Below are 26,153 nucleotides of genomic sequence, written 5' to 3' on the forward strand. Positions count from 1 at the left end.
CTCAGTTGGACTCTGATCTAAATGGCTCTTTCCTACTTTGTCTTTCAGGGTCTTTTCCAGCCTGGAGGGTGGGGGAGCTGCTTGCTTTGGGGATGAGGTTTTTATGACCTACACAGATTTAACCAAGGCTCTTTTGCCCCTTCTATTTACCACAGTCCCCCAAGATCTCATGGATGTCTCTGTGAACAACCTCCCATCTCTATGGCAACCCAGCCCCCGGAAATCCTCCTGCTCGTCCTGTTCACAGAGTGGCTCAACTGGTGGCAGCTCAACCAATGGCTGCAACCATGAGAGGTAGGAGGGGCTTGTGCTGCTCGAGGAAGAGGCTGAAGGATTACCCAGAGCTTTGTGGATGCCCACTTCTTGCCCTGCACCAAATTTGGAGGTGTGAACACAAGCTATGGAATCAACCAGAGCTAGATTAAAACCTGGCCTTGTGCAGTTGTAGCTGTTGGAACTTACTCACTGTATTAGTCAGGATAAACAAGACTGTGCCGCAGTAACAAATAGGCCTGAGATCTTAGTGTAACTTTATACAGCAACTGCTTTATCACGCATGCTGTGTGTCTATCATGGGTCAGCTGGCAACTCTGCTTTTTCCATAATTAAGGGAAGCCATGTTGTATTTTGCCAGTCACACTATGAGAGGGAAGGAAGCTTCCTTACCCCTGGCTTTTCAGTAAGTGGTCCCACAGCATCACCTGGGCAGATTCTCAGCTTATTATCCCAAATCTACTAAATGAGAAGCTGTATTGAACACCCTAACACACGTTGACGTTTAAGTGTGAGAAGTGCTAATGCAGCTGGAGAGTTTCAAATTTTATTGTGCATCAATCACCTTAGGCGGTGCAAAACGCATAGGTTCCAGGACTTCTTCCTAGAGATCCTGATTGAGGTCTCTTGAGGGCCCAGGAATTCACATGTTAGAGAAACCCCAAGTGTCTCCGGCTGCACCTGTCATCTCCACGAGCCATTGAGAAATGCTGCTTTCCCTAACACACACTCTGATAATATCTGCTTATGTACCTGTTATGGTGGAGAGCTCACCACCTTGCTGAGCACCGAGCCTGCTAGGGAACAGTGGTGGGTGTGATGCTGTGCTTCTAACCTGACCAAGTCAACCTCACCACCCTGAGGCACAAAGGACATTTTCCCACGTGCATAACTGGAGATTGAGGCGTGTTTGCTCTCCAGCTTCCCTGGGCTTTCCTGGGCATCCCCTGGGATGTTCTGAGAATAAAGACAGGGCTATTCTTCCATTCTGTGCTCTGCAAGAGCATACAGCACTCCTGTGGCAATTCTTACAATTTTCAGCAATGCTAGGGCCTTACTCTTCCCTCAGCCAAAATGGCACCCAGAAATGGCCATGCAAGGGGAAGCTTAGAGATGTCACCTGCTTTGCAGTCATTCCAACTGAATGCCAGCATGGCTTAATGTGGTTCCCCTGGGTCACTAGAAGAAAGTGACAGAAACCCACTTCAAGCTGATGCAAGAAGAAAATAAAATAATGTTGGCATAACTGAGAAGTTCAGAGGCAAGCAGCATCTGGATGGATGATGCTCAAAATAGGAAGCCCTGTCTGTGTCTTCAGATGTTGGCTTCACTTGCCTGTTTGCTAGTTCCACTCTCTGCTCTCAGGCAGGCCCTCTCTGTACAACGGCAAAGATGACTCCCAGCAGCCATGAATGTGTATCTCCCTGGCTTAGGAACTCAGACAGGAAATTAAAAAAAAAAAAAAGCGCCCGTTTCTTGGTAGTTCCAAAAAAAGAAAAGTCCCAAGGGCTGATTCTCATTGTCCCAGGTTGGGTCACATGACCATCTCTGAGCCAATCCCCATGACTTCAACCTGGGTCCTGTCCTAGGTCGAGTCATTTGTCCGATCCAGACCACAGGGACAGAGGTTTATGGGAGAGGTGATACCTCAAAGGAAAGCTGGGGTTCTGATAAGAAGGGGCAATGTAGCCATATGGAAATCACAGCAACCCACCCTGCGGTCCCCTCAGAGAATGGCTGTGGTCCTCTTCAGAAAACCTGGGCTATGCGTGGCTCTTGTAAAGCATCTTCCTTTCTCCACCTGCAGGGCTCCTCTGAAGCTGCTCTGTGACAATATGAAGTACCAGATCCTCTCCAGAGCCTTTTATGGATGTGCGTATAGGTCTCCATTGCTGATGTGGTCTCCAAGGAGCATCTATTGAGTGCCTGCTGTATGCCAGAAATATCAGGGACAGAGCCTGGCTCTGGAGTTTGAACATCCCTACCTTCTAGATATCTGGTTTCAGGCTCAGTTTGCTCATCTACAGATTGTGGATAATTTTATCTCTGGATTCTAAGAGGGCAGTGGACGCTGGGGCCCCTGGGAAAGGAGGCTTGGTTTGGTCACTACTGCATCCTGAGGATTTGTTTTCAGGATGGAATGAGAAGAGGGCGTAAAGTCTTTAGCACCTAGTATTGCGTGTCGTAGGTGCTTAGTACACGTAAGTTCCATTTCTCAGGCAGAAGAAAAAGGTGACCTGATCCCATCCCCAAAACTTAAAGATCAAAACTAATAACAGATATTTTGGTTGTTCCCATTAATCAGACAAGGCACAGAGGGGCAAAGTGACTTGCCCAGGTTCACACAGCTAACAAGCTTTAAAGACCTAGGACTTGAATCCTGGCCTACTTGGCTCCAAAGGCTTTGGTTTTTTTCCCTCTCTAGTCTTGTTTCTCAGCATATTTTATTTCCCAAGCCCCACAACCTGGATGGGAAAGATAAATCATGCATTTTGAGGGATTCTAGAAAAGTTCTAATACACCCTGCATGGGCCTGCACGTTTAAGTTTGAAAACAGTTTCCTGGTCAAATAGTTCAGGAAACATTGAGGTTTTCTGTATTCTTCAGAACTTCTCAGAACCTTGGCTATGCTAATATCCCCATCCCACTCAAGAAATTGAGGGCATGGGTGAGTAAGAGGAGCATTCCCTCAAATGTATTTGGCCACAGAAACCTGGATGGGCCTGCATGGGCCCATCATCTCTGAGTGCCTGGAGAGACAGAGAGGGTAAGCTCCCCTCAGCTGAGGTTCTTGCCTGTTCTGTGACCACCATCTCCAGTGCCTGAGGCAGAGCCTGGCATGCAGCAGGCACTGAGCAAGGGTTTATCAGACCCAAGGGCAAGATCTTTCTGGAGGAAGGACAGTGTTGAGATGAGTCTGGAACCAGGTGATCAGATGATGACATTGAGCATCCCTGATGCTGGTTGAGAGCCAAGATTCCAACCAGGAGGCCTGGGGCCAAATCCCAACCCTGTACTTCCTCTAGTGATGTGACATGGGCCAATGACATAACCAGCATATGCCTCAGTCTCCCCATCTATAAAGTAAGGACAATGCTAATACCTGCTTCATAGGGTCATGGTGAGAAATAGCTCACTTATGGAAACTCAGAGAACAGTCCTGGCTGTTAGTGCTGTGTAGCATCATGTGCACTATAAATGCTGGACATTCTGTGACAACCACCACCATCATCGTCCTTCCTATTGTTGGTGGGGTGAATCCTCAGGCTCTAGAAGTTCCAGCATTCTCTCTGGGAATTGGAGATGAGCCAGGAGGAAGGGGCGCAGTCAGCAAATGGCACAGGCTGGCATTTGCTGAATGCTTCTTGATCTCCAGGCACCCTCATGGGCCCAGGGTGCAGCAGATGAGGGATGGCACATTGGCGGGCATTCCTTTAAGGTGACAGATCCACCCTGGAAAGCAGACCCGGTGCCCTCAGCATCTCTGGGTCACTGACTTGCTGGGACTTCCTTTATCCAGCAGCAGTTTGAGCAGGAGTCCTCACGTTCCCTGTAGATTTGAGGCAGGGGCACAGTGAGCTCGAGGAGTCCCTGGCCCTCTTCCTTCCTGGTCCTTTTCTGCCTGCAGTCTATCAATTGAATGCATTGGATTCCAACCCAGTAGGGTGGTGTCAAAGTTTTGGTGACAAAACTTCCTGAGGGTTGAGCAGTCAAGCCATCAAGTGACATCACCCCATTGGGCTTCACGTTGCTTTTTTGGGAAAAGAGGTGATGAGAATTTGTAGGGTATGGGGGTTCAATAAGCTGGGAACAAGGATGCCACTTTGAAGACTCCATGAGCCAGAGAGGCAGATGGCAGAGCATGACATTTCTCTTTCCTCCCCAACAGGGCTCGCCTACTGCAGACACCTGTCCACCGTGAGGACCCACCTGTCAGCCCTGGTCAATCACATGATCGTGTCTCCAGACTTGCCCTGCGACGCTGGGCAGGGCCTGACTGCTGGGATCTGGGAACAGTACCTTCAGAACAGCACGGTAAGCCTTGGCCGGACTTGGGCTGCACGGGGCAGGCTGCAGGGAAGTCTTTCCTATTTGAGAAATAGGGCCTCCTGCTTGTGGGCACTCAAGTTGACCTGCCTGAGTTCTGTACATGCACATGGAAGGTCCCCTCTTCTGGAGAATTCCAAGACCCATAGCCCACCGCCCCTTTAGAGTTGAGATTGAAGGACATATACAGGTTGAGCACAGCTAATCTGAAAATCCAAAATGCTCCAAAATTACTTGGGTATTAACAGGACACCACAGTGGAGAATCCCACACCTGGCCTCATGTGACGGGTCCCAGTCACAACGCAGCTGCACTGAACATACTGCATGTAATTACCTTCAAGTCATAAGGAATATATGAAACAAATCATTTCTTTCTTTAAAATGTTTTTTTAGCTATAGATGGACACAATACCTTAATTTTTTTTTTTTTTTTTTTTTTTTTTTTTGCGGTGCTGGGGATCGAACTCAGGGCCTTGTGCTTGGGAGGCAAGCACTCTATCAGCTGAGCTATCTCCCCAGCCCTATTTTGTTTATTTTTATGTGGGGCCGAGACTTGAGTACTGTTCAAACTCCTAGAATGGAAGCAGCTGGGTCCAAGGCAGGCACTGGACCTTTTCCACCAGGGCTCAAAACTGTCCCATCTCCGTCTGGTGGCCTAGGGTCTAGAGATAGTCACCTACAGACAGTCATTGCTTGAATGCTTTCTAAGATTTCCTGATTGTTGTAAAAGTGTCCCTGGGAGAAAAATGTTGGTGTTTGAAAAAAGTTTCATCGTCAGCCAGTTTGGGAAATGTTGAGGTTAAACAGTTTTCTGTGTGCCTCAGGACTTCTCTGAACCATGGCTGTGCTAATATCCTGGTCACACTCAAGAAATCAGGGGAGGGCTGGAGCTGGGGCTCAGTGGCAGAGCACTCGCCTGGCATGTGTGAGGCACTGGGCCCAATTCTCAGCACCACATGTAAATAAATTTAAAAAAAAAAAAGGTCTATCAACAACTAAAAAATATATTTAAAAAAAGAAAAGGAAAGAAATCAGGGGAGTGAGGGAGAATAAGAGGATCGTTCCCTCAGATGTGTTTGGCCACGGAAACCTGTTGGAAAAGTGCCTCCCATGACGAGTGGAAGGCGGAACCCACTTTGAGAAGCTCTCATTTGGGCCAAGAACAGGATCTTGGAGGAGGCGCCTGTCTCCACGCTGGGTGGATCTGGTGGCCCTGTTGACTGTGTGCCTTCCCACCAAGTGCAGGAGAGGACACACTGCTGTTGCACCCTGGATGGGGTGGGGAGGCCCTATTAGGTGCATTCCTGGGGTTCCAGGGGACTAGGAGGAAAGATCAACTAGTTCCCAAGCCTCAACTAACAGAAAGGTGGTTTGCTTTTTGCCAAAAATACTATAAAAAATTTAAAAAATTATAGGAGTAATGTCCATGTACTGTATGAATTCAAAGATGAATACAGGTGTACAAAATTTTAAAAGAAACTGAAATATCACCTCTCTGTTTTATTCTTCTAGTTCTGATCCCTGGGGCCTTAATTTGGTGTAAAATGTTCCATATATTTCCTGTGTTTATCCATAAGAATATCTTTATTTATATATTTATATCTTACCTGTATTTCTATAACTATAGATATGAAGCCATGTAGACATATATATATATCTTTGTAACTTGTCTTTCTATATCTATGAGTCTATAGTATATATAAGGCACATATATATATACTTTATCTGTATTTTTGTATCTATATAGATACAAATCTACATGTCTACAGATATGCAGAGATAGACTTATGTATATTTCTGTATCTACCTACATATTTATATATAACTACATATTTTTAAATCTTATCTTGATCTCTTATTTTTATTTATATGTAGATATATAAGAATATATATATCTAATATATAGATAGAAATCTACACCTCTATAATGTTGATTTCAACCTTACTTATATCTCTTATTTTTAAAATGATATAATATTAAAATTGTATTAAGTAACCAATTTACTTTTATGTCAAGAGTGTCTTTCAAATCTCTAGGTGAAATACTGAATGTTAGCACCTCATATGTGAATGGGCCATAATTTATTCAAATCTTCCCCTAATGACAGACAGCTGGGTTCTGATTTTTTAACAAAAACTATTTTAAACAGTATTTCAATCAATATCTTTATAGCTTTTTTTTTTTGTGCTAGTGCTTTTATTTCAAGAGATTCCTAGAAATAAAATTGATTGATTTGTGTTTAAAATTTAGAGAAGCCAGCTTACTGTCCCAGAATTTCATAGCACTCCTAACCCCCAGCAGTTTCTGAGTCTCCATGTTTCCTGAGGAATTTAAAAGATTTATTAATTTCTGGGCTCAATTCTAGCTGTACTGATTTAGCAACCTCTGGGAATGCAGCCCAGAATCTATGTTGAAAGGTCCCCAGGTGCTCTGGTAATCCTCCCAGTTGGGGAGGCCCCAGTCTAAGGACAAGTCGGTTGAGACACTACAGTGAGTAGGTCTCACTGAACACAATCTCAACCTGCTTGGCCACGTCTTGCCTTTAGCTGCCTATTGGCATTGGGGTAGACTGCACTAGGAAGGGACAGGCCCCACTCTTTCAGTTGCTTGACACCAGGGGGCTGATTTCTTGCTGACTTAAGAGCCCCAGGTGGGCATTCCTGGTGAAGGGTATCTCTCCTCCCCCGAGGGGTTCAGGCTCCTTCTTTCAGTCTGTACTTCCACCGTTTCCAGAGCCTCATGGTCATGTGGTCCAGTTGAAGGGGAAATAGTACAGAGGGAACCCACCTGTTTCTTCCTGGCCTTGGCTTAGAAAGGGCTTCTTCTCTCACACCCTCTCCCATCCTATTGGCCAGATCCTGGCAGCGTGACCACTCCTAACTGGAAGGGAGGCTGCAAAATGGAGTCTAATGATAGACCTAGAAGAGGAAGCAGATGTTTGATGAAGAGATCAGAGTCTCAGTGGCAGACTGTTTTCTGCTTTTTAAACAGCTTTGACAAGGCCATCTGCAAAATATAAATTAAAATCCCCAAGAAGGACAGAAGAGGGGCTGTTTTTCTCATTGTTGTTGGGTACACCCAAGACTAGCCTTCCCAACGCTTTTAAAGTTGGAATATGAAATAAAGAGGTGATAGGAGATGGTCCCTTCCACAGACACAGTCCAGCAGGGATCTGCTGGCTCCTCAGCTCAATGAAAAGCCTTTGCATAGAAATGATTATTTCTTAAGTGGAAAAAATCAACTCCACACAATATGGCAAACAGTTGCTAAGTTCATACTAGTGTGCACAGAAATCATTGCTGTGTGAAGTAGCAAGTGGAAACGTTTCTTCTAGATTCATTCCCTTTCAAGTTTTCTTAGAACTGAGTTCACACTAATAACTGCATGATAATATTTCCAAATATACACAATATGAAGCATTGGCTTAAAATTAAACACACATGTGAATTACAACATACCAATTAACATACAGTAATATACAATGGATATCCCATACATTCATGCTCTTCATTTTTCTTTTTGCAAAAGCCCTAGGCATGCTGTAGTCTCACTAGATATGTTCTTTATCAGGCTTTTTTTTTTTTCCCCACTTAACACACATTGAATCTTTCCTGTGAGTTCCCTCCACACTGTCTACTTCCCCTTCCGCTGGTTCAGATGACCATGAGGCCCTGGAGAATGGTGGGAGCCCAGACTGAAGAAGTCTGAACCTCTGGGGGAGGAGAGATGCCCTTCACCAGAAGTGCCCACCCAGGGCTGTTAAGCCAGCAAGAAATCAGCCTCTCTGGCATCAAGCCTCATAAATGCACCTCCACCCTCTTTGATCTCTGTGTGGTACCCAGGCAGGGATGCCTGCTCCCCATGGTGGAGAGCCAGTGGGTTGCTAGGGTTTGCTCTTTCATACAGTGCCACAGTTAATCCTCAGGTGCACATTGCTTTGCTCATGCACATAGGATCTCTGGGGCTGCTCCAAGAAGCAAACCGAGCCTCAGAGCCCACCTGCTGGTTCCCTGCTGACTAAACCCTCTGCTTCCCTCCCCCATCCCAGAGTTACGAGGAGCAGGAGCTGCTGCGTCTCATCTACTACGGAGGCATCCAGCCCGAGATCCGCAAGGCCGTGTGGCCCTTCCTCCTGGGCCACTATCAGTTCGGGATGACGGAAACAGACCGGAAGGAGGTTGGTTACCCCTGCAGGCTGCAGGGTCCTACAACAAAAGGAGCTGGACACTGTGGGCCTGGGGAGCTCTGGTTCCATTGGACCATGGTAGGCAGGAGACAAGGGGAGACCTCAAGGCTCGTGGCTCCCCCACATTTCCTGTCCAGTGGACGTACAACACAAGCGGCATTTGTCACTTTTTAAATAAACCTCTTGAGATCATTATTACATTAATAAGCAGTTGTAAGAAATACAGCAGAGGGTCTTGTAGGTCCTTTACCCAGTTCCCCACAATGGTGACATCTAGCAAAACTGATGCAGCACGAGGCACCCCCAGGGCTCAGCACTTTAATGCTTGGGCTTCCCAGCCTCACATGCCCTCACCTGTTGGCACTGGGTGTGTGTTTGGTTGGTTCTTTGGTTTTGTCACGGTGGAGATTCACGCCCACCTTCCCAGTCAGCATACAGAACATTTCCCTTGTCCCACTGCGAGCCCTGACCTCTGGCAGCCACTCCTCTGCTCTCCGTTGCTGTGATTTTCTCAGTTCCAGAGTGTTAGACCAGTGGAATCACAAGTGTGCCACTTTCGCGGACTGACTCTTCTCAGGCAGCACAAGCCTCTGGAGCTTCCTCCTGGTCACTGTACCTGTAGTTGATTCCTTGTTCTGGCCGAGCAGTATTCCATGGTCTGGGCGGACCACGAGCTCTTCACCTGTCAGCAGGGAGCTCCGTTGCTACCAGATTTTTGGCTCTGCGAGCAAAGCCACGGTGGACATTTGTATGCAGGTTTTGTGTGAGCCTGGGTTCTCATTTTCCTGGGATAAATACTCAACCGTACCACTTGATGGGTCCCAGGGTAGCTGCATGTTCAGACTTTCCAGTGCCCACCAGCCACCAGAGCCGTCTACACCTGCATCTTCACCAGAGTTTGGTGGTGTCCCTGATTTTCAATTTTAGCTACTCTGACAGTTGCGTAAATGACATTTTGTTGTGGTTTTAATTTGCATTTCCCAAAGGGCCATGAGGTTGAGACTCTTTCCCTGCAACATCAGCCATCACGGGTCTCAGGAAGTGTCTGCTCCTGTCTTTTGTCCATTTTGGATTGGATTCTTTGGGTTTGACTGCTGAGTTCAGAGTTCTGTGTGAACTCTGGTTGATAGTCCTTCCTCAGACAAGAGGTCTATACATACTCTCTCCCAGTCTGTACCTTGTCTTTTCATCTTCTTAACAGGGTCTTTTGCAAGACAGAGTTGAGTTTTTCATTTGTTTATTTGTCGTGTGGTGCTGGGGTCGGACCCAGGGCCTCACAGGTGCTAGGCGAGCGCTCCACCACCCAGCCGCACCCTGGGCCCCTCTAGATGTTTCTGATGGAAATTCAGCTTTACCCATTTTTTCCTTTTATAGATTGTGCTTTGGGGTTCAAGTCTACAAACTTTCCTAACTAGCCCTAAGTACCCAAGCACTGCTGTATTTTTTTCTAAAAGATTTAGTTTGACATTTTATTTTCAAGTCCATGATCCATTTCGAGTTCATTTTTGCGTGTGTCAGGCCATTTGGGTCGAGGCTGGGTTTGGGCTCTGGGCCCGAGCATTGCGAACTCCTCCACCGAGGGGCCCGGCACCTGTTTGGCGGGAGGCCAGCGCGACTCGGTGTGTCTGTGCCTGTTGTACGGGTGGGGGAGGGGTGGGGTGTGAGTCACTGGGACGTGAAGGGCTGGGGGGTGGGGGGCAGTGCAGAGCTGAGGCTGGAGAGGACATGAGGAGGACGGCTGCTGAGTGGTGCATGGGCAGGAGGGACCAGGCTGGGACAAGCAGGGACCCGAAGGAGGCTGCTGGCTCAGCAGGGGGGTGGGGGAGCCTGGCCTGGGATGGTGCCGGGAGCTGAGAGGCGGGCAGGCTTTGGAGGAGTCCTAGGGAGGTGGGCAGGAGGCAGGCCTCTGGGTGGGGAGGGCCTGGAGCCCCTCTCTGAGCAGCCACAGGAGAGCCCCTGCTCCTGTCCCCTGCACCTCTCCCCTGCACACCGTGCACCCAGGCTGTCTGCTGCATCATGCCCAGGTGTCTGGCAGATTGGGAGCCCCAGTCACCTGGGCTGTGTGACCCAGGAGCAATGAAAGCCCCCCGCACCCCCCCCCACCTGCTGACAGCCCACAAGGGAACAGCTTGGAACCTGTGGCCCTTCCCTCAGGCCAGGGCTGCAGCGAAGGGGAGCAGGTGGTTCTCCTCACATTGTATCCCAGCTCCTGGGCCCATGCTGGACGGGCAGGAAGCCCTCAGCAAATGCGCCCAGTGAGTGGATGGGCAGGTGTCCATCTTGTGTTCCACATGCCTACTGAGGTGCCTGGCACACACTAGGTACTTTCAAATCAAATGAATGAGGAAATGAAATGAAGGAATGAAGAAGCAGAGAAGGGCGGTCGTAAAATAAGGAAAGAAGCAATCGTCTCCCTTTGTTACCTCCAGGGTCGAGTAGACCATCCAGCACACAGTAGGGGTGAGGAGGAGGGAGGGAAGGACTGAGCCTCACTCACCTGTGTGTTCTCAGGTCTGGCTGCGGCCAGGCGTCATGTGGCAGGTGCCCAGTTAGCGGAAGCTCCCTGCAGCAACGCCGGGCGGTCAGACCCTCCTCCAGACCCAGCTGACTGCTGCGTGCCCAGCACCTGCAACCCTGGCTCACCTTGTGTCCACCCTGGCAGGTGGACGAGCAGATCCACGCCTGCTATGCGCAGACCATGTCGGAGTGGCTGGGATGCGAGGCAATCGTGCGACAGAGGGAGCGGGAGTCCCACGCCGCCGCCCTGGCCAAGTGCTCGTCGGGGGCCAGCCTGGACGGCCACCTGCACCGGATGATGCACAGGGACTCCACCATCAGCAATGAGGTGACGCACAGCTGACCTCGGGGAGCCAGCTGGGAGGGGCGGGGAGGCTGGATCTCTCCCCCAGACGGTCCTGAGAGGAGTGGCGAAGGCCGAGTGTAAATGCTTTTTTATTTCTTTATTTGTTTGAGGGGGTGACCATGGACCCAGACCTGAGTTCAAATCCCAACATCAGCCCTGGGGTCTCCTGCAAGGCCTTTTCCCCTGACCTTCGTTTTTGCATCTAAACAGAATAACCTGTCATGTAGAAGTCTGTGCACAGCTCAGACAGGACAGTGCATCAAGTGGCTCGCACAGTGCCTGACTTCCACATGTTCAGCTGTGCTTATCAAGTACCCACTGTGTGCCAGATACTATCAGGAGTGTCCTGGAATGTCCAGAGTGTTCCAGTAGCCAAGACAGACATGTCACCCTTACATAACCACCAGCTGAACAGGACAAAGCAGGAGCTCAGAGGAACACGCTGGCCTCGCCAGTGACGTGTCCTTGCTGTGGCCAAAAGAGCACAGCATAGCAACCAGCCACCCCATCCAGTGACCTCAGCCATCAACATGGTCCTTGTTAGTTTTGCCCCTAAGTCTACAGGTCCGCCCAGCGGCTCACTCTGATGCCGGCTCTCAGTGGCTGGTCACCCGAAGCTTGTTGATCTGACTTGGGCTCCCTTGGCTGTCTGGGGGACTCGGCTCCGCGCCCTGTGCCTCGTCCTCCAGGAGGCTAGCCTGGGCACGCTGTCCCAGGGAAAGCAGGTGCTAAGAGAAGAAAGCTGAACCGCACATGCGCGCTTCGAGTCTCTGCTCCCTTGAGGTTGCTCACAGCCATTGGTGGAAGCAGTTCAGGTGGGCGGGGCCTGTGCAGTCACAGGGCAAAGCCGCGTACAGGAGCGGGACTCTGGGGAGCAGGGATGGCACCTCCTTCTCTTACAGCTGGGAAACCGAAGTCTCCTGAGGTGACTTCTAGCCGGGAACAGAGGTGGAACCGGGCTTCCTGGCTCCCAGTCCCTCCCGAGCAGGCCCCTCCCGCTCTTCTGATGCCCTTTTCCTCTCAGTCCTCCCAGAGCTGCAGCTCCGGCCGCCAGAACCTCCGCCTGCAGAGCGACTCCAGCAGCAGCACACAGGTGACCTCCCAGAGGTGCCGCCCCTCCCCCCACCACGCCCCCTGGGGGGCGGGCACTGAATGTCTGTCCTCTATGGGTCCCTTTTTGGTTTGTTTTAGCTTTTTATACTAAATTCAAAATTGAATTTTTAAGCCAGGCACAATGGCACATGCCTGCAATCCCAGCGACTTGGGAGGCTGAGGCAGGAGGATCGTGAGTTCAAAGCCAGCCTCAGCAACTTAGTGAGGCCCTAAGAGACCCTGTCTCTAATAAAATATATAAAAGGGCTGGTGATGTGGCTCAGTGGTTAAGTGCTCCTGGTTCAATCCCTGGTACCCCCCCCCCAAAAAAAGGGGGGATTTTTAGTGACACAAGTAATATAGTTGTCCCTTGGTATCCACAGCAGACTGGTTTGAGGAACCCCCATGGAGACCAAACTCCAGGGATGCTCAAATCCCTGTGCAAAATAGCCCAGTATTTGCAGAGGAGCTTTGCAAAGCCTTCTGTGTGCTTTTGATGACTTAGAGTCCCTAACACATGTAAATGCCATTGAATAGTTGCTATATACTGTGTTGTTCGGGGGATATAATGACAGGGAAGAGAGTCTGCATGCATCCAACACAGATGCGGTCTTTTTTTGTTTTTCCCCCAAATATTTTCAGTCCGCTGTTGGTGGAATCTGTGGATGTGGAATCTGGGAATCATGGAGGACTGACTTGTGAATCCGTTCTCCCCGTAGAACATTAAAACATTGCAGAAGAAGCTCAACTTGCTTCTCTCTTCCCTCATCCTCCTGCCTGCCCTGAAAAATAACACCACTATCAGTAGTCCACTGCGTTCTTTCAAAATCTTCCACACACACTGAAATGCGTAGACGGTACCTAGCCACAGTCGTAGTTTCTAAATTTTTCTACATGAACACCATCGTGTGACTTCTTCAGTGGCTTTCCATTTCACTCAATGAAAACACTTCATTCCATCTCTCTCAACATTAAAGAAAAAAGCAAAGTGCCAAAAAGCTACACAGGAAGACAGCTCTGGTGTTGAAAGGGGACAGAGTGATGTGTGTATGCATTCACATCTGTTTTCACAAGGAGTGGAAAGATAAATCAGAACTACCCAAAGTGGGTACCCCAGGAGAGAGGGTACAGGGACGAGGGGAAGCTGCGTGTCCCTGACTCGGTTTCTCATTTTGACTTCACAGTCAAAAAAGTTCTAATTTTGACCCTGGAATTAGATGAATTTTTATGTACATTAAGTCAACTGAATGAAATTTCTGAAAAAGAAACTTTAAAAAACAGAGACATACAAAATCAACCATGAGTCAAGTCAACAGAGAAAAGAAATACTGCAAGGGACTTTGGAACATGGTCTTTCACTGTCTGTCCTTGAAGGGACGTGGCCCAAGGACACAAAGAACCACCAATATGTCGTGGTTTGTTTTTTAGCCTGTTCCTTATTATAGTCACTAATTTTTTAGTTTTTGAAAAAGTTCAGGGTGAAAGTCTATATGATGAATTTCTCTCCACCATTTCAGTTCCCTGGTAGCCCTATGTAGAAGGCTGTAGTGCTTTCTTATTTCTCTCTGAATTCTTCACGCATACACAAGTGCATAGATCACTTAGTTATGTGTTACACATGAAGCATGAAAGATACCTTTTCCATCTGATTCTTTTCACTGACCGTATAGTATTCCAGTGCATGCACGTTCCATCCTGAAACCAGTCCCCAGTTGTTGGATTTCTAGGTTGTTGCTTGACAGTGTCACAATGGACACCTAGCTCACCTAGTCCATCCATCTCTGTTCACTTTCTCCTTAGGTGTTTGAGTCCGTAGATGAGGCAGAGCAGGTGGAAGGCGAAGGCAGACTGGAGGAGAAACAGTCCAAGATCCCCAATGGGAACCTGGCCAACGGCACCTGTTCCCCAGACTCTGGTCATCCATCTTCCCACAACTTCTCCTCCGGCCTCTCGGAGCACTCAGAGCCCAGCCTGAGCACCGAAGACAGCGTCTTGGACGCCCAGCGGAGCATCCCCCCAGCGCTTCGGCCTGGGGACAGCAGCGTGGAGGACGGGCAGAGCAGCGAGGCCACCACTTCCCGGGACGAGGCCCCTCGCGAGGAGCTGGCTGTGCAGGACAGCCTGGAGAGCGACCTCCTCGCCAACGAGAGCCTGGACGAGTTCATGTCCATCTCCGGCAGCATGGACGTGGCCCTGCCTGAAAAGGAGGGTGCGGCGGTAGAGGGCTGGCGGGGTGGCGGGGCGGAGAAGCGCAGCCAGGGGGACAGCGAGGACAACCTCTCGGAGGAGCCCGAGATGGAGAGTCTCTTCCCCGCCCTGGCTTCTCTGGTCGTGACCACGTCTGCCAACAGCGAGGCGTCCCCCGTGTCTTCCAGCGGGGTCACCTACTCCGTAAGTCTCCAGGTCTCTCCTCCATCCAGCTGTTGGGGGTGGGGCGCAGCGACCCAGCCGGACAGCGGTGGGTGGTTGGCTTCCTTCTGGTCACCAGGATCCACTACAGGCACCATCTGAGAGAGAGGAGCGTCCCTGATCTTAAAATCCCAAGTCCACAGTGCTCAAGCTAGGGCAGCAGTGAGCACCTGTTGTCCCAGCTGGTCGGGAGGCTGAGGCCCGAGGATCACTGAGCCCACGGGTTCAAGGCCAGCCTGGGAAGCAGAGCGAGACTCTGTCTCCAGAAACAAACAAAACAGTCTATTCTGCAGAGTAGTCCAAACCCCAGGTGTCTGGTCACCAACTTAATGTCACAAATAGAAAATTCCACACCTGACCTCATGGGATGGGCCGCAGTGGAGATGCACAGTTGTTCACAATTCTGTATAAAGTGGCTTGGGGGCATTGTGAGGTCCACAGGGAGCTCAAACGGGTTCATGCCTAGACTCAGGTCCTGTTCCAAGACATCGCGTTAGATAGGGATGGACCTAGAGATACAGGCACAGATGGAGATATGTCCCCAAGTCCTCAAAAGTTCCCAGACTCTCCTGGGCCTGAGCTGAGGGATGCTGAGCCAGAGAGAACTTAAGGAACACGGGCTTTGCAGTAGGCATCCCTAGATCATGTTGACCCTCCCGCGCCTTGGTCTCCCATCTGCCCAGCACCGTCCTTCTGAGTCACTTCCAGCATTAGCACTCTGAAGTCCTGTGTGTTCAGCACACAGCAAGCCCCCAGGCCACCGCAGCCTTGATGGTCACCTTCTTGCTCTTGACTCAGGTATGATGCCCTTTCAACTTGCCAGAAAAACCAAGCCAGAGAATATCATCTGGAGGGGACGTTGTTCCGAGCCATCCACTGCGCACACGTGTCTTTTAAAGTTTTTTTTTTTTTTTCCCCTATCAAAGCCCATAATTTAAGGATTACCTGGACGAGGCTAGATATGAAAACCGGATGTACACCTGGGGTCCAGGCCACCCCGGAGGCTGAGGCAGGAGGCTCGCTCAAGCTCATGACTTGGAGGCCAGTCATGGCAACAGAGGGAGACCCTCTCTCTAAAAAGGAAGAAAGAAAAAATAAGAAAGGAAGAAAAAGAGCAAAACCATGGTTCTCCCCACAGAACCCTCCCAGGACAATCCTATTTACTTATTCTGCCCTATTATCTGATTTTACCCCATATCTCAAACACACTTGGACTATTGCTGTCGGATTTTTTTTTTTTTTTTTTTAATTTCCCAGTTTTAGGCGCTACCCCTCTCGCCCCTCTGTGGAAGCAGAGGATTTAACTCCTATGTCCTCCTCCACCCCAACACCAGCTCCCCGCATGAGCGCCACTGTGCCACAGCCCTCTTTCCACCACAGCGACATAACCGTTTTAGGGTCACATGACCATAACAGCCTAACACCGCAGCCAGCCACGTCGTCAGCTGTGTTTATTTTTCAAGCAAAAGGAAAAAAAAAAAATTCCTGGATTTTTTTATTTATTTATTTTTTACTTGCTTTGTTGCATATTTATCACCAACTCATTGCTCCACATTCCTGGCCAGGTCTCTGAATCCCTCCTCAAACACGCAGACCCGCTGTGCTCTGGTGTCTGAAGAGTGCTCCCCCCGGGGATTCAGTGCCCTGTCCCTGAGGCCCGGGTGTCCCTGACCTCCTTCCTGCCTCCCCGCAGTGTCCTTCTGTGGCGCTCCGGTGCCTGGGCCTCCCGTTTCCCCGCCTCAGGTCGCACCTCGTCTGGGTGGCGCACAGGCCTCGGTGGCTGCTGCGCGTTTTGCCCGCCGTTCCTTCTCCCGTGGCGGGCCCCTGGCCTGGGTCCTTGTCCCCGCGTGGCGCACTGAGCAGACGGGCCCTCCGTCTGTCGGGAGTGATACTCATGTTACTGAGCGCGCCACTCTAAGGACAGTGATTTTTTCTCAGTACCAGTGGTCCCAACTTAGGACGGTTTGATTTGTGACTTCTGGCGCCTACAGTGGCACAGAAGTAATACACGTTTGGTAGAAACTGTACTTCGGACTTTGAATTTGGATTTTTTTCCCTGAGCTAGGGATGCACGATCCTCGCTCACGATGCTGGGCGGTGGCAGCGACCACAGCTGGCCGTCAGCTGCACCATCACAAGGGCAAAGAACCCGACGCTGTACCGGGTACACCGAGTAGCCAAGCCCCCCATCTCTCCCTCCTGCGCGTGCGCAGGCCCTCGACCCCTCTAAGCCAAGCCGCGGGGGTTCCTTGAAGATATTCTTCCACCTTCTTCCAGTTTCCGTTGCTGCTGTTGAGAACTCAGGGGTCTCATTGTCACCTCCCTAAAGATAACCTCCTTTTTTCTTTTTAAGATGGGTTTCTGACATCGTGTGCCATTATGTGGCTTTCTTTTTCTGTTTCCCAGCCAGGGTTTGCTGGGTTTTATGTATCTGCACATTGATGTCTTTAGTCAGTTCTAGAAAATTCTCCTCTATTATTCACTCAGCTGTTGCTGCTTCCCCCCTTTCTGTCTCCTCGAAGCTCTGATGACGTGCTTGTTAGATCTCCTCTGTGTCTGTTACTGCTCTTTCCTTTTACCCTTTCTTTTTCTCTCTCTGCTGAATCCTGGGTAGTTCCTTCAGATCTCTTTGAATTCACTAATTTTCTTCAAGAGTGTCAGAGTTTCAGGCTAGAGATGTAGCTCAGTGGTAGAGCACCTGCCTCGCATTCACAAGGCCCCGGGTTTGATCCTCAGCAATACACACTCACTCACACACACATTCTCTCTCTCACACACAGTCTAATTTTCTGTTACATGTCTCTAATGAATGTTTAAGGTTTTCTAAAGTTTCACTTGAATATTTTTCATCTATGCTATAAAGTGACATATTATTTTGTAGCGTTGCTATTTCCTTAACCTCCTCTTTTATTTAAGAATATTAAACAGACTAATTTGATATTCTCTTCCTGATTCTTCTAATAACAGAGGCCCTCGTAGCTCTGATCCTGCCATCTCACGTTCATACCAACTGTTCTTTGTGGTGCTCTTTCTCTGAGCATTTTGTGATTTTTCAACATGAGCTTATGTTTTATGGAATTGTATCTGTTGAGGCCTAAGTAAAAGGTTGATTCCTCAAGAGGGATTTCCTTGGCCTCATCCCAATATCAGAGGCCTAACAACTTGGAATTGACTTTAAATTCTCCAGTCTTTCAGGCCGCCCAGGCAGGGGGAATTTGGGTGAGAAACCTGCATGAGTTATAAACTTGAGTTTTGGCCTTTAATTACCCAGAGGGATACCTTTTACACTTAGCTTGGCATCTGGGTTCAGAGTGCAGTCGAGCAGTTATGTTCAGGCCCCTGAAGGTGTGTGGGTTATTTCCTGCTTTTTCCTCACGGAGGCTGTGGCTCTGTGGGTCATGTCTTGCTGGGCAGGCCTCTTACTAGGCTCACCCTGGCAAGGGGTATACGGGGTCTCCAAGCGTGAGTTCCCTGGTTTGGCAGTTGCCCCTGAGGCAAACCAGTTTGGGTATTTTGTTGCTTCTCTTGTTGGTTTTTGATCCTTAAATGGTCCTTATTTTCTTGCTGTATCATTGAGCCAGTGCATCAGTCGGTGGCCACGGGATATGGTCTAATATGATACCAGAACCGGACCTGGGTTCAATTCTTTTACCCTTCTGCAGTTTTCAGTAGAGAAGGGGCACTTCCAGCTACAGCCGTAACTCCCTTATCAATTTAAAAAGGAATAGAAAGCATCCTCATCATACAAACTCAATCCCAAAAAAATGTGCAAATAAATAAACGCGCCGCCGGACCCGGCGGGAGATGTTCTTTTCTCTGCTCACAGGAAAGGGTCAGGAGGAGGAGCGGGGATCCTGCCCCCCAGTGGTGGGTTTGGGGATAACTTCTCCTCTTCTCGGGCCCCCGCAGCCGGAGCTGCTGGACCTGTACACGGTGAATCTGCACCGCATCGAGAAGGACGTGCAGAGGTGTGACCGCAACTACTGGTACTTCACGCCCGCCAACCTGGAGAAGCTGCGCAACATCATGTGCAGGTGGTTCCCTGCGGGGCACCTGGGGGGCGGGGCGGGGCGCACAGGGTGGACGGTGGCCGGCCGGCGGGAACTTGGTTCAGCTCTGAAGCTGGTCTTATTTTAACCCACGTTGACAAATAACAACCACAGGAATAATAATGCAGTGATTATTGAGCGCTTACTGTATACCAGGCACTGTCCCGAGACCTCTGCTGCCCTCAGTTGGCATAGCCTTCAATCCCCTTTGCTGGGTGAGTGTCCTCAGGCTCAGGGAGACTCACAGCCAGTCTCTCTGGCTAAAATCTGTCGTTTTTTTTCTTTCTTGAAGCCAAGATCTAAGGCTACTTACTACTGTTCATTAAAATTTATTATTGGCATTCCTTAAGATGTAAAACTAACCCATGCATATTAAAAATCTAAATCAGTCAAGGAAGTCAGAAGGTCCTAAGACGAAAAGAGAGATTTTTTCCGTCTCCACCTGTCAGTGGCACTAACACATAAGTAACGACAGCTGGCAACCTAGCGAGTATCTTCCATCGACGCACATATGATGCTTAATGGCCTAATCGATCACATGCCCAGTGCTGTACACTGCAGTACGGAGGCACCGAGCATTGTGGGCTACAATGTGTTTTAGTGTTTGCAGCTACATGATAGATGTGATATTTAAGAACAGTGCTCGGGAGGAGGAGGAAGAAGAGACTGACTTCTGGTTATGAGCACAGGGAGAGATCACACAGAGGCTGGCAGAGCTGGGGACTCTCCAGATAGGCTTTGACAAAATTAAACAAGAATCTAAAGAAACCGCTTAACATAGAGTTTAAGGTCACACATCTGGGCTGGGGAGGTAGCTCAGTTGGTAGAGTGCTTGCCTGGCAAGCATAAGACCCTGGGTTCAATCCCCAGCACCGAGGGAAAAAAAAAAGATCACGCACCCTCAAGCGAGGCTTCCTGCCACTTACTTTAGGTGTGTGACTTTGGGGATGACACTTTCCTGTCCATGCCTCAGTCTCCTTGTCTGCGAAGAATGGTAACAGTGACATTTATTTTATATGATCATTTTGAAAGTCAAAAGGTGCAGTAACTATACATTGGGCTAAGTGTACAGTAAATGCTCAGTAAATATGCACGTCTTATTAACTAGAGGCTGGTAGAGTTTCAGAAGCGGGACCCGCTGGGCAAAGGCACAGAGACATAACCCTATGGTTTATTTGTGCCAAGTAGACACTTCCATATGGCTGAAGAGGAAGAGGCACCAGGGGTGCTTTTGAAGATGAGTGGGGGGATGCCGGGTGCCTGGACCCCAGTAAGGGAGCCTGGATGTCACCCCACCACAAGGAGCTTGCGAAGGCCCCTGAGCATGCAGTGGCCCCTTGGGCAGGACACGAGGAGGGCGGCTGCACCCGGGGTGTCTTAGGAGCATGAGGCAGGGTGGGCACGCAGACGTCAGGTGGGGGTGACAGGAGGCGGCTGGCGGTGCCATCACCGGGCCCCCTGTCTCTCACAGCTATATCTGGCAGCACATTGAGATCGGCTACGTCCAGGGCATGTGTGACCTCCTGGCTCCACTGCTGGTCATCCTGGATGACGGTGAGTGTATTTCCCCTGTCCTAGGCTGGGGGTCAGACTCCTTCCCACCACAGGGAAGTGGGCCCATGGAATGGGCAGGGCAGGGCAGGGGTTCAGAAGACCTGGCCGGGTCCCCGTGAAAAAAGAGCCCTGTACCATAGTGTCCAACACTAAGGACCAGCCAGGCCTTTGCCAGCTACAGACTATACAAACATGAGGGACAGCAGAGAGGAACCCAGGCCCAGGTGGCTTTCCTGGTGAGTACTTCCAAATATTTAGGGAAGATTTAACACCACCTCTTCACAGACTCTTCCAAAAAGAAAATGAGCAAGGCCCAAGTTCAGTCCCCAGCATCGGGAAGGGAAGAAGTAAGGCATGGAGCTTCCCGTGAGGGCCGCCCTCACGCAAGGACTGGGTACCCCATTACCTCGCTGATTCCCGTACAAGACAAAGCCGTCACAAGAAAGCCGCACACCAGTATCTTTCATGTTTAGGAATGCAGAAATCCTCCACAAAATACCAGCAGCCAATGCCAACAATATATAAAAAGTGAGATTTTTGTTTTGTTTGTTTTGTTTTTTGGGTGTTTGAGTCCAGGGCCTCACACCTTCTGAGCTATGCCCCCAACAAGAAATAAAAAGGATTACACACCATGCCCAGGTGGGGTTTATCCCAGGAACACAAAGGGGGTTCAGCCTGCATTAATAATAAGCACAATTCACAATATTAATAAAATTATAGGCAAAGAATCATTCATCTCAGTGGACACAGAAAAATATAATAAACCCCAATATCTTTCATGATAAAAACACTTAAGGAACTAGGAATACGAGGGAACTTGAAAAACCCACCATTAACATCAGACTCAGTGGTGAAAGACTGAACACTTTCTCCTCAGACCTGGAAGAAGACAGAGATGTCTGCTTTTGCTGCTGTGGGTTCTAGCAAGAGCAGTGAAGGAAGATAAAGAAGTCATTGGAGAGGAAGTAAAACTCTGTTCCCAGCTGGCCTGACTTTGCATATAGAAAATCCTACAGAATAAAAAAAAAAAAAATTAGAACTAATAAATGCATCGATTTTGCAGGATCTGAGATCAATAAACCAAAGTCTGTTGTATTTCCGTTCCCTTGGAATGAACGATTCCAAAATGAATCGAGGAAGACGATCCCATTTTGCAATAGCATCTAAAACACAGGATGCTTAGGAACAGATCTCATCACGAAAGGGCAAGGTGGGTGCGTTGAAAACCACCAACCCTGGAAGAAACCAAAGGAAACCTAACTGATGAAAAGACATCTCATGTTCATGGACTCGAAGACAGAACTGCTAGGGGGGCATTGGCTGACCACATACCCAGCACTGCAGAAAAAAGAAGAAAGAAAGAAAAAAGAAGTGGGTTGCACATCATGACTTCCTCCCAAAACAACTCAGGGTGAGAAGGGATGGGGCCGGAAATGAAGGAAACGTCACAGTGGAGAAACCCTGGGACAGACACTCCCTCCACCAAGTGGCCTGGGTTCCCATCGTCCATCGTAGCTCCTGTCGATAGCATGTGCCTTGACATGGTGCGGTTAAAATGCACTTTATCTTTGGGATCTTCCTCCCCAAAACCCATAACCTCATCTCACTCTGAGAAAAACATCCAACTCCCCTGCTAATAAAGGGGCATCCTACAAAGACAGCAGCTGGCCAGGACTCCAGAACTGTCGAGGTCTTTGAAAACTAGAAAGCCTGAGAAACACAGGAGCCAAGAGGAACCTAAGGAAACACGACGTTTGTGTGATATGCCACCCGGCATGGGGTCCTGCAACAGAGAGAGGACAGTAGGTGACTGCCGAGGGAATCAGAATATGTGCGGACTTCAGTTAATGACACAAGGCATTGGCTCCTTAGTTACAGCAAGTGAACCATGCTCACGTGAAGATGTGACTGAGGAAACCAGGTGCGGGCCATGTGAGAACGCTCTGTTGCCTTCTCGGTTTTTCTATAAATCTAAACTGTCGTAAAAATAAAGTCAAGCAGGGTGTAGTGGTGCCTCGCTGTCATCCCAGTGACTCAGGAGGCTGAGGCAGGAGGATCACAAGTTCGAGGCCAGCCTCAGCAACTTAATGAGGTCCTAAGCAACTTAGCAAGACCCTGTCTCAAAATAAAAATGAGCTAGGGATGTGGCTCAGTGGTTAAGCACCCATGAGTTGAATCCCTGGTTCCAACAAATAAGAAAATGAGTGTTTAAACAATGAATGAAATCCTACTGGCCTTGGGAAATTTTCCAGTCCCGCATAGCTCTCCCCAAAGTTACCAATTACTCAGCAGCGGGGAGAAAAAACTACCATTTTCAAATTTGTTTGTGAATCACTGGATGGTATGAAACCGGTTTCCCTGTTGCAGGACTTCTCAGAGCCTTTACTTTCTTATATATGTACACAGGTATTCTAAGCAGCAGATAATCTGAGCAGCGTTTTCCAAAGTACTTTGACCCTTGCCGTATTGTCTATAAAAGCCCTTCCGACACTCCTAGTTGCCGCTCCAGTAAAATGGTTCTCAGACTTGGAATTTCCTGTAGAATTTCAAAAAAAAAAAAAAAAAAAAAATTGGTTCCAACAAAACGTTGTCAACTTTTTACTGGAGCAAACAGAGGCCTTTTCAAAAGAGCCTTTGCTGCACCATCGTCTCCCAAAGGATTGAATGCCAACAGCTGCAAGTGAGAAGGACACAACCCCTCAGGCTGGAAAGCGTCCTTTGGAACGGAATCCTGGTCCCCGGGTTTCTCCCTGGACGTTGTGAACCAGCCCTGGGCTTAGCACTTCCCCTGGGGAGCCGGGGGCCTCGGGCAGTGGTGTCACTAACGTTTGTCCCACGCTGCCTCCCCAGAGGCTCTGGCCTTCAGCTGCTTCACGGAGCTCATGAAGAGGATGAACCAGAACTTTCCCCACGGAGGCGCCATGGACACGCACTTCGCCAACATGAGGTCGCTGATCCAGGTATGACCAGGCGTCTAGTCCTGCTTCCGGCTCTTCTGGGAGCCAGTAGGTGTCACTCAGTGACTTAAGATTGAGCGATTGGGTGTCACGGTGCCTTCAGATCCTATTTCTGCTTCTCACTAGCTGGAGAACCTAAGCTTTTATCTCTCTGGGCCTGAGTTTCCTCATTGGGAAATCAGCCATTTTGCCATTTATATGCTTCCTAATGAGTTACTACAGTTATGGAAATGAAATGAATGAATGCATTTATAGTGCTGAGCATAGTGCCCGCCAGGGTTCATGACCAACAGCAGGTGGGTCACCTGGATCTTGTTAGAAATGCAGGTTAGTGTTAGCTGCCCCCCGCTGGGAAGCACTGAGCAGGGCCGTCAGTGTGTCTCATGAACCTCTTGGCGCTTCCCACGCAAGCTGAAGTGAGGTGCTGCGGTAAACGCTGGCTCATTAGCACCCACCATCCGCTCCCAGAGGAAGTCAGGCATTTGCCCCTTAGATTGGAAGGGATAGAATGGGTTAACCCAAGCGGATGACAGGGGTACCTTACTACCTGTGCACAGCAAGGACGCTGCAACCGTGATCAAGTTCATCTGAATGCTTCTTCGGTGAGGCTAAAAAGTATCACCGAACATTCTGGACATAAGAGAAATGGTGATATAATAAATATCCATGTTTCCATCCCACCTGCCCAAGAAATAAAGCCTAGACCGCAGATTTCTGCATCCCATGTCCCCTGTGGATGGCATGTCCTCATTCCTGCCCTCCTGGTGGTAGCCGCTTTCTGGAATGTGATGCTTATCATTAAAACACATTTACAAAAACCCTTTTAGCACATGTGCGCCACACACGGGCAGGCCTGAGGCGCCCCTCACGATGTGGCTCGATGCTCCTTCCCTGAGGCTCAGCCTTCACTTCAGGAGCCCACACTCAGGCCCGGTGTCATTCCCGGCCCTCTTCCTATGGACGGATGTTTACATTGTTTCCATTTTTTGTTTGTTGGTGTTTTGCTTTCGCTTTGCGGAACTGGGGGGTTTGGTTTTAGCCTTTACAAATGGTGCTGCTAAGACGTTCTTGTGCCTGTCTCCTCGTGCATGCTCGAGCTTTGCTGGGGCTTCACTGGACACGGCTAGATCATCCTCCAAGGCCATCAATTGTCCCAAGAGCAGTGTAAAAGATTGTGTGTGTGTGTGTGTGTGTGTGTGTGTGTGCGCGCGCGTTGTGTTGTTTTGGTACTGGGGATCAAACCCAGGACCTTGCTCATGCTTGGCAGGTGCTCTTAGCACGAGCTACACTCCCAGGCTTTTACTTTTTTTTTAAATCTTGAGACAGGGTCTCCCTAAGTTGCTGAGGCTGACCTTGAACTGGCACTAGATCCTCCTGCCTCCCCAGATCCTGGGCCTCCTGCCTCAGGATTACAGGTGTGCACCACCACATCCAAGACTTAACAAGATTTCTGGACACGCGTCATCCTTACCTGACATCATCACACCTCTTAATTTTTGCCAGTCTCGTTGGTATAGTTATGGCAACGAATCTGGTTTCATTTGCATTTTCTTTTTTTTTTTTTTTTTACATGTATTTTTTTAATGATTTAATCTATTTAAGCATATACTCTGAATTTGTTTGGTCTATTCCTTTTTTTAACCTTTATCTTACTTATTTTTATGTGGTGCTGAGGACGGAACCAAGCGCCCCACCACTGAGCCACAACCCCAGCTCCGCCTTCGCATTTTCTTAACAGTGCAGTTGAAGATCCTTCCCTCCCGCTCCTCTTTGGAGTCATTTGGGTCGTTTTCTGGGAATTGCCTGTTCATGTTTTGCTCACCTTTTGTGAACACTTTGTGCACCGTTAGACTCCTGTTATGTGTTTCCCCTCCTTTTTGTGCAAACTGCTTCAAACCTGCTTCTTTCCCTTCAAGAAGAACGCCCAATGGCCATAGGTATTCTCTGCCCATTTTCTTACAGCCACGGTTTATTCATTCATTCATCATTTGATGGACCTGCAGACCGTTCCCGGTCGTTGGCTGTTTTGAATAGTGCCGCTGTGCACGTCATGCACAAATTATTTCATGGGCTATTTTCGATTCTCTTGGGAACCCGCCTAGGAGAGGAACTGCTGGACCTCAGGGCAGCTCTGTGTTGTATTTTCTGAGAAGCTGTCAAAATGTTTCCACAACCCTGCCCCATGGAGCAGTGGATGAGGGATCCAGTTTCTCCACGTCCTCGTCAGCGCTTATTATTGTCTGTCATTGGATGGAACCATCCCGGGGCATGAGTGGCATCTCCCGCAGTTTTAGTTTTCGTCTCCCTGGTGGCTAATGGTGCCCAGCATGTTTGGCGTGCTCACTGGCCACTTGGAAGTCTCTGGAGAAAGGTCGACTCACAGCCTCTGTCCACTTTAAGCCCCTGGTCGCTGAGGGCCGTCTGGTGTGTGCTGTGGGCTTGTGCCGTCCTTGACTCAGCTGTCCCCCCTGGTCCCAACCTTTCTCGAGATGCTGAGGCCTCCGTTTTCTTCCTCTCACAGATCCTGGACTCAGAGCTCTTCGAGCTGATGCATCAGAACGGGGACTACACCCACTTCTACTTCTGTTACCGCTGGTTCCTGCTGGATTTCAAACGAGGTACGGACTCCAAACCAGGGCCTCGTCCCAGACTTCGTAGCAGGACCGCGGGGGAGGAGATAGGCGGAGGCGAGGCTGAGCAGATGCCAGGCCTGGGCAGCA

At 49.3% G+C, this 26,153-nt stretch overlaps 1 protein-coding gene across 2 annotated transcripts in view; it reads left to right on the plus strand.

The window, feature by feature from the left end:
- The window catches only part of LOC124990367 (small G protein signaling modulator 1), a 56,937-nt gene that overhangs the window by 24,578 nt on the left and 6,206 nt on the right, over positions 1 to 26,153 (plus strand). For both annotated transcript variants that reach the window (XM_047560348.1, XM_047560349.1), the window contains 11 exons: positions 156 to 294; positions 2,081 to 2,145; positions 4,163 to 4,308; positions 8,372 to 8,500; positions 11,172 to 11,354; positions 12,397 to 12,465; positions 14,265 to 14,855; positions 18,783 to 18,907; positions 20,394 to 20,476; positions 23,327 to 23,436; positions 25,955 to 26,051. In XM_047560348.1, coding sequence (XP_047416304.1) covers positions 156 to 294; positions 2,081 to 2,145; positions 4,163 to 4,308; positions 8,372 to 8,500; positions 11,172 to 11,354; positions 12,397 to 12,465; positions 14,265 to 14,855; positions 18,783 to 18,907; positions 20,394 to 20,476; positions 23,327 to 23,436; positions 25,955 to 26,051 — 1,737 coding nt within the window. The remainder of the gene's footprint in view (positions 1 to 155; positions 295 to 2,080; positions 2,146 to 4,162; positions 4,309 to 8,371; positions 8,501 to 11,171; positions 11,355 to 12,396; positions 12,466 to 14,264; positions 14,856 to 18,782; positions 18,908 to 20,393; positions 20,477 to 23,326; positions 23,437 to 25,954; positions 26,052 to 26,153) is intronic.

The sequence above is a fragment of the Sciurus carolinensis genome, chromosome 8 (assembly GCF_902686445.1).
Source record: "Sciurus carolinensis chromosome 8, mSciCar1.2, whole genome shotgun sequence".
Lineage (NCBI taxonomy): Eukaryota > Metazoa > Chordata > Mammalia > Rodentia > Sciuridae > Sciurus > Sciurus carolinensis.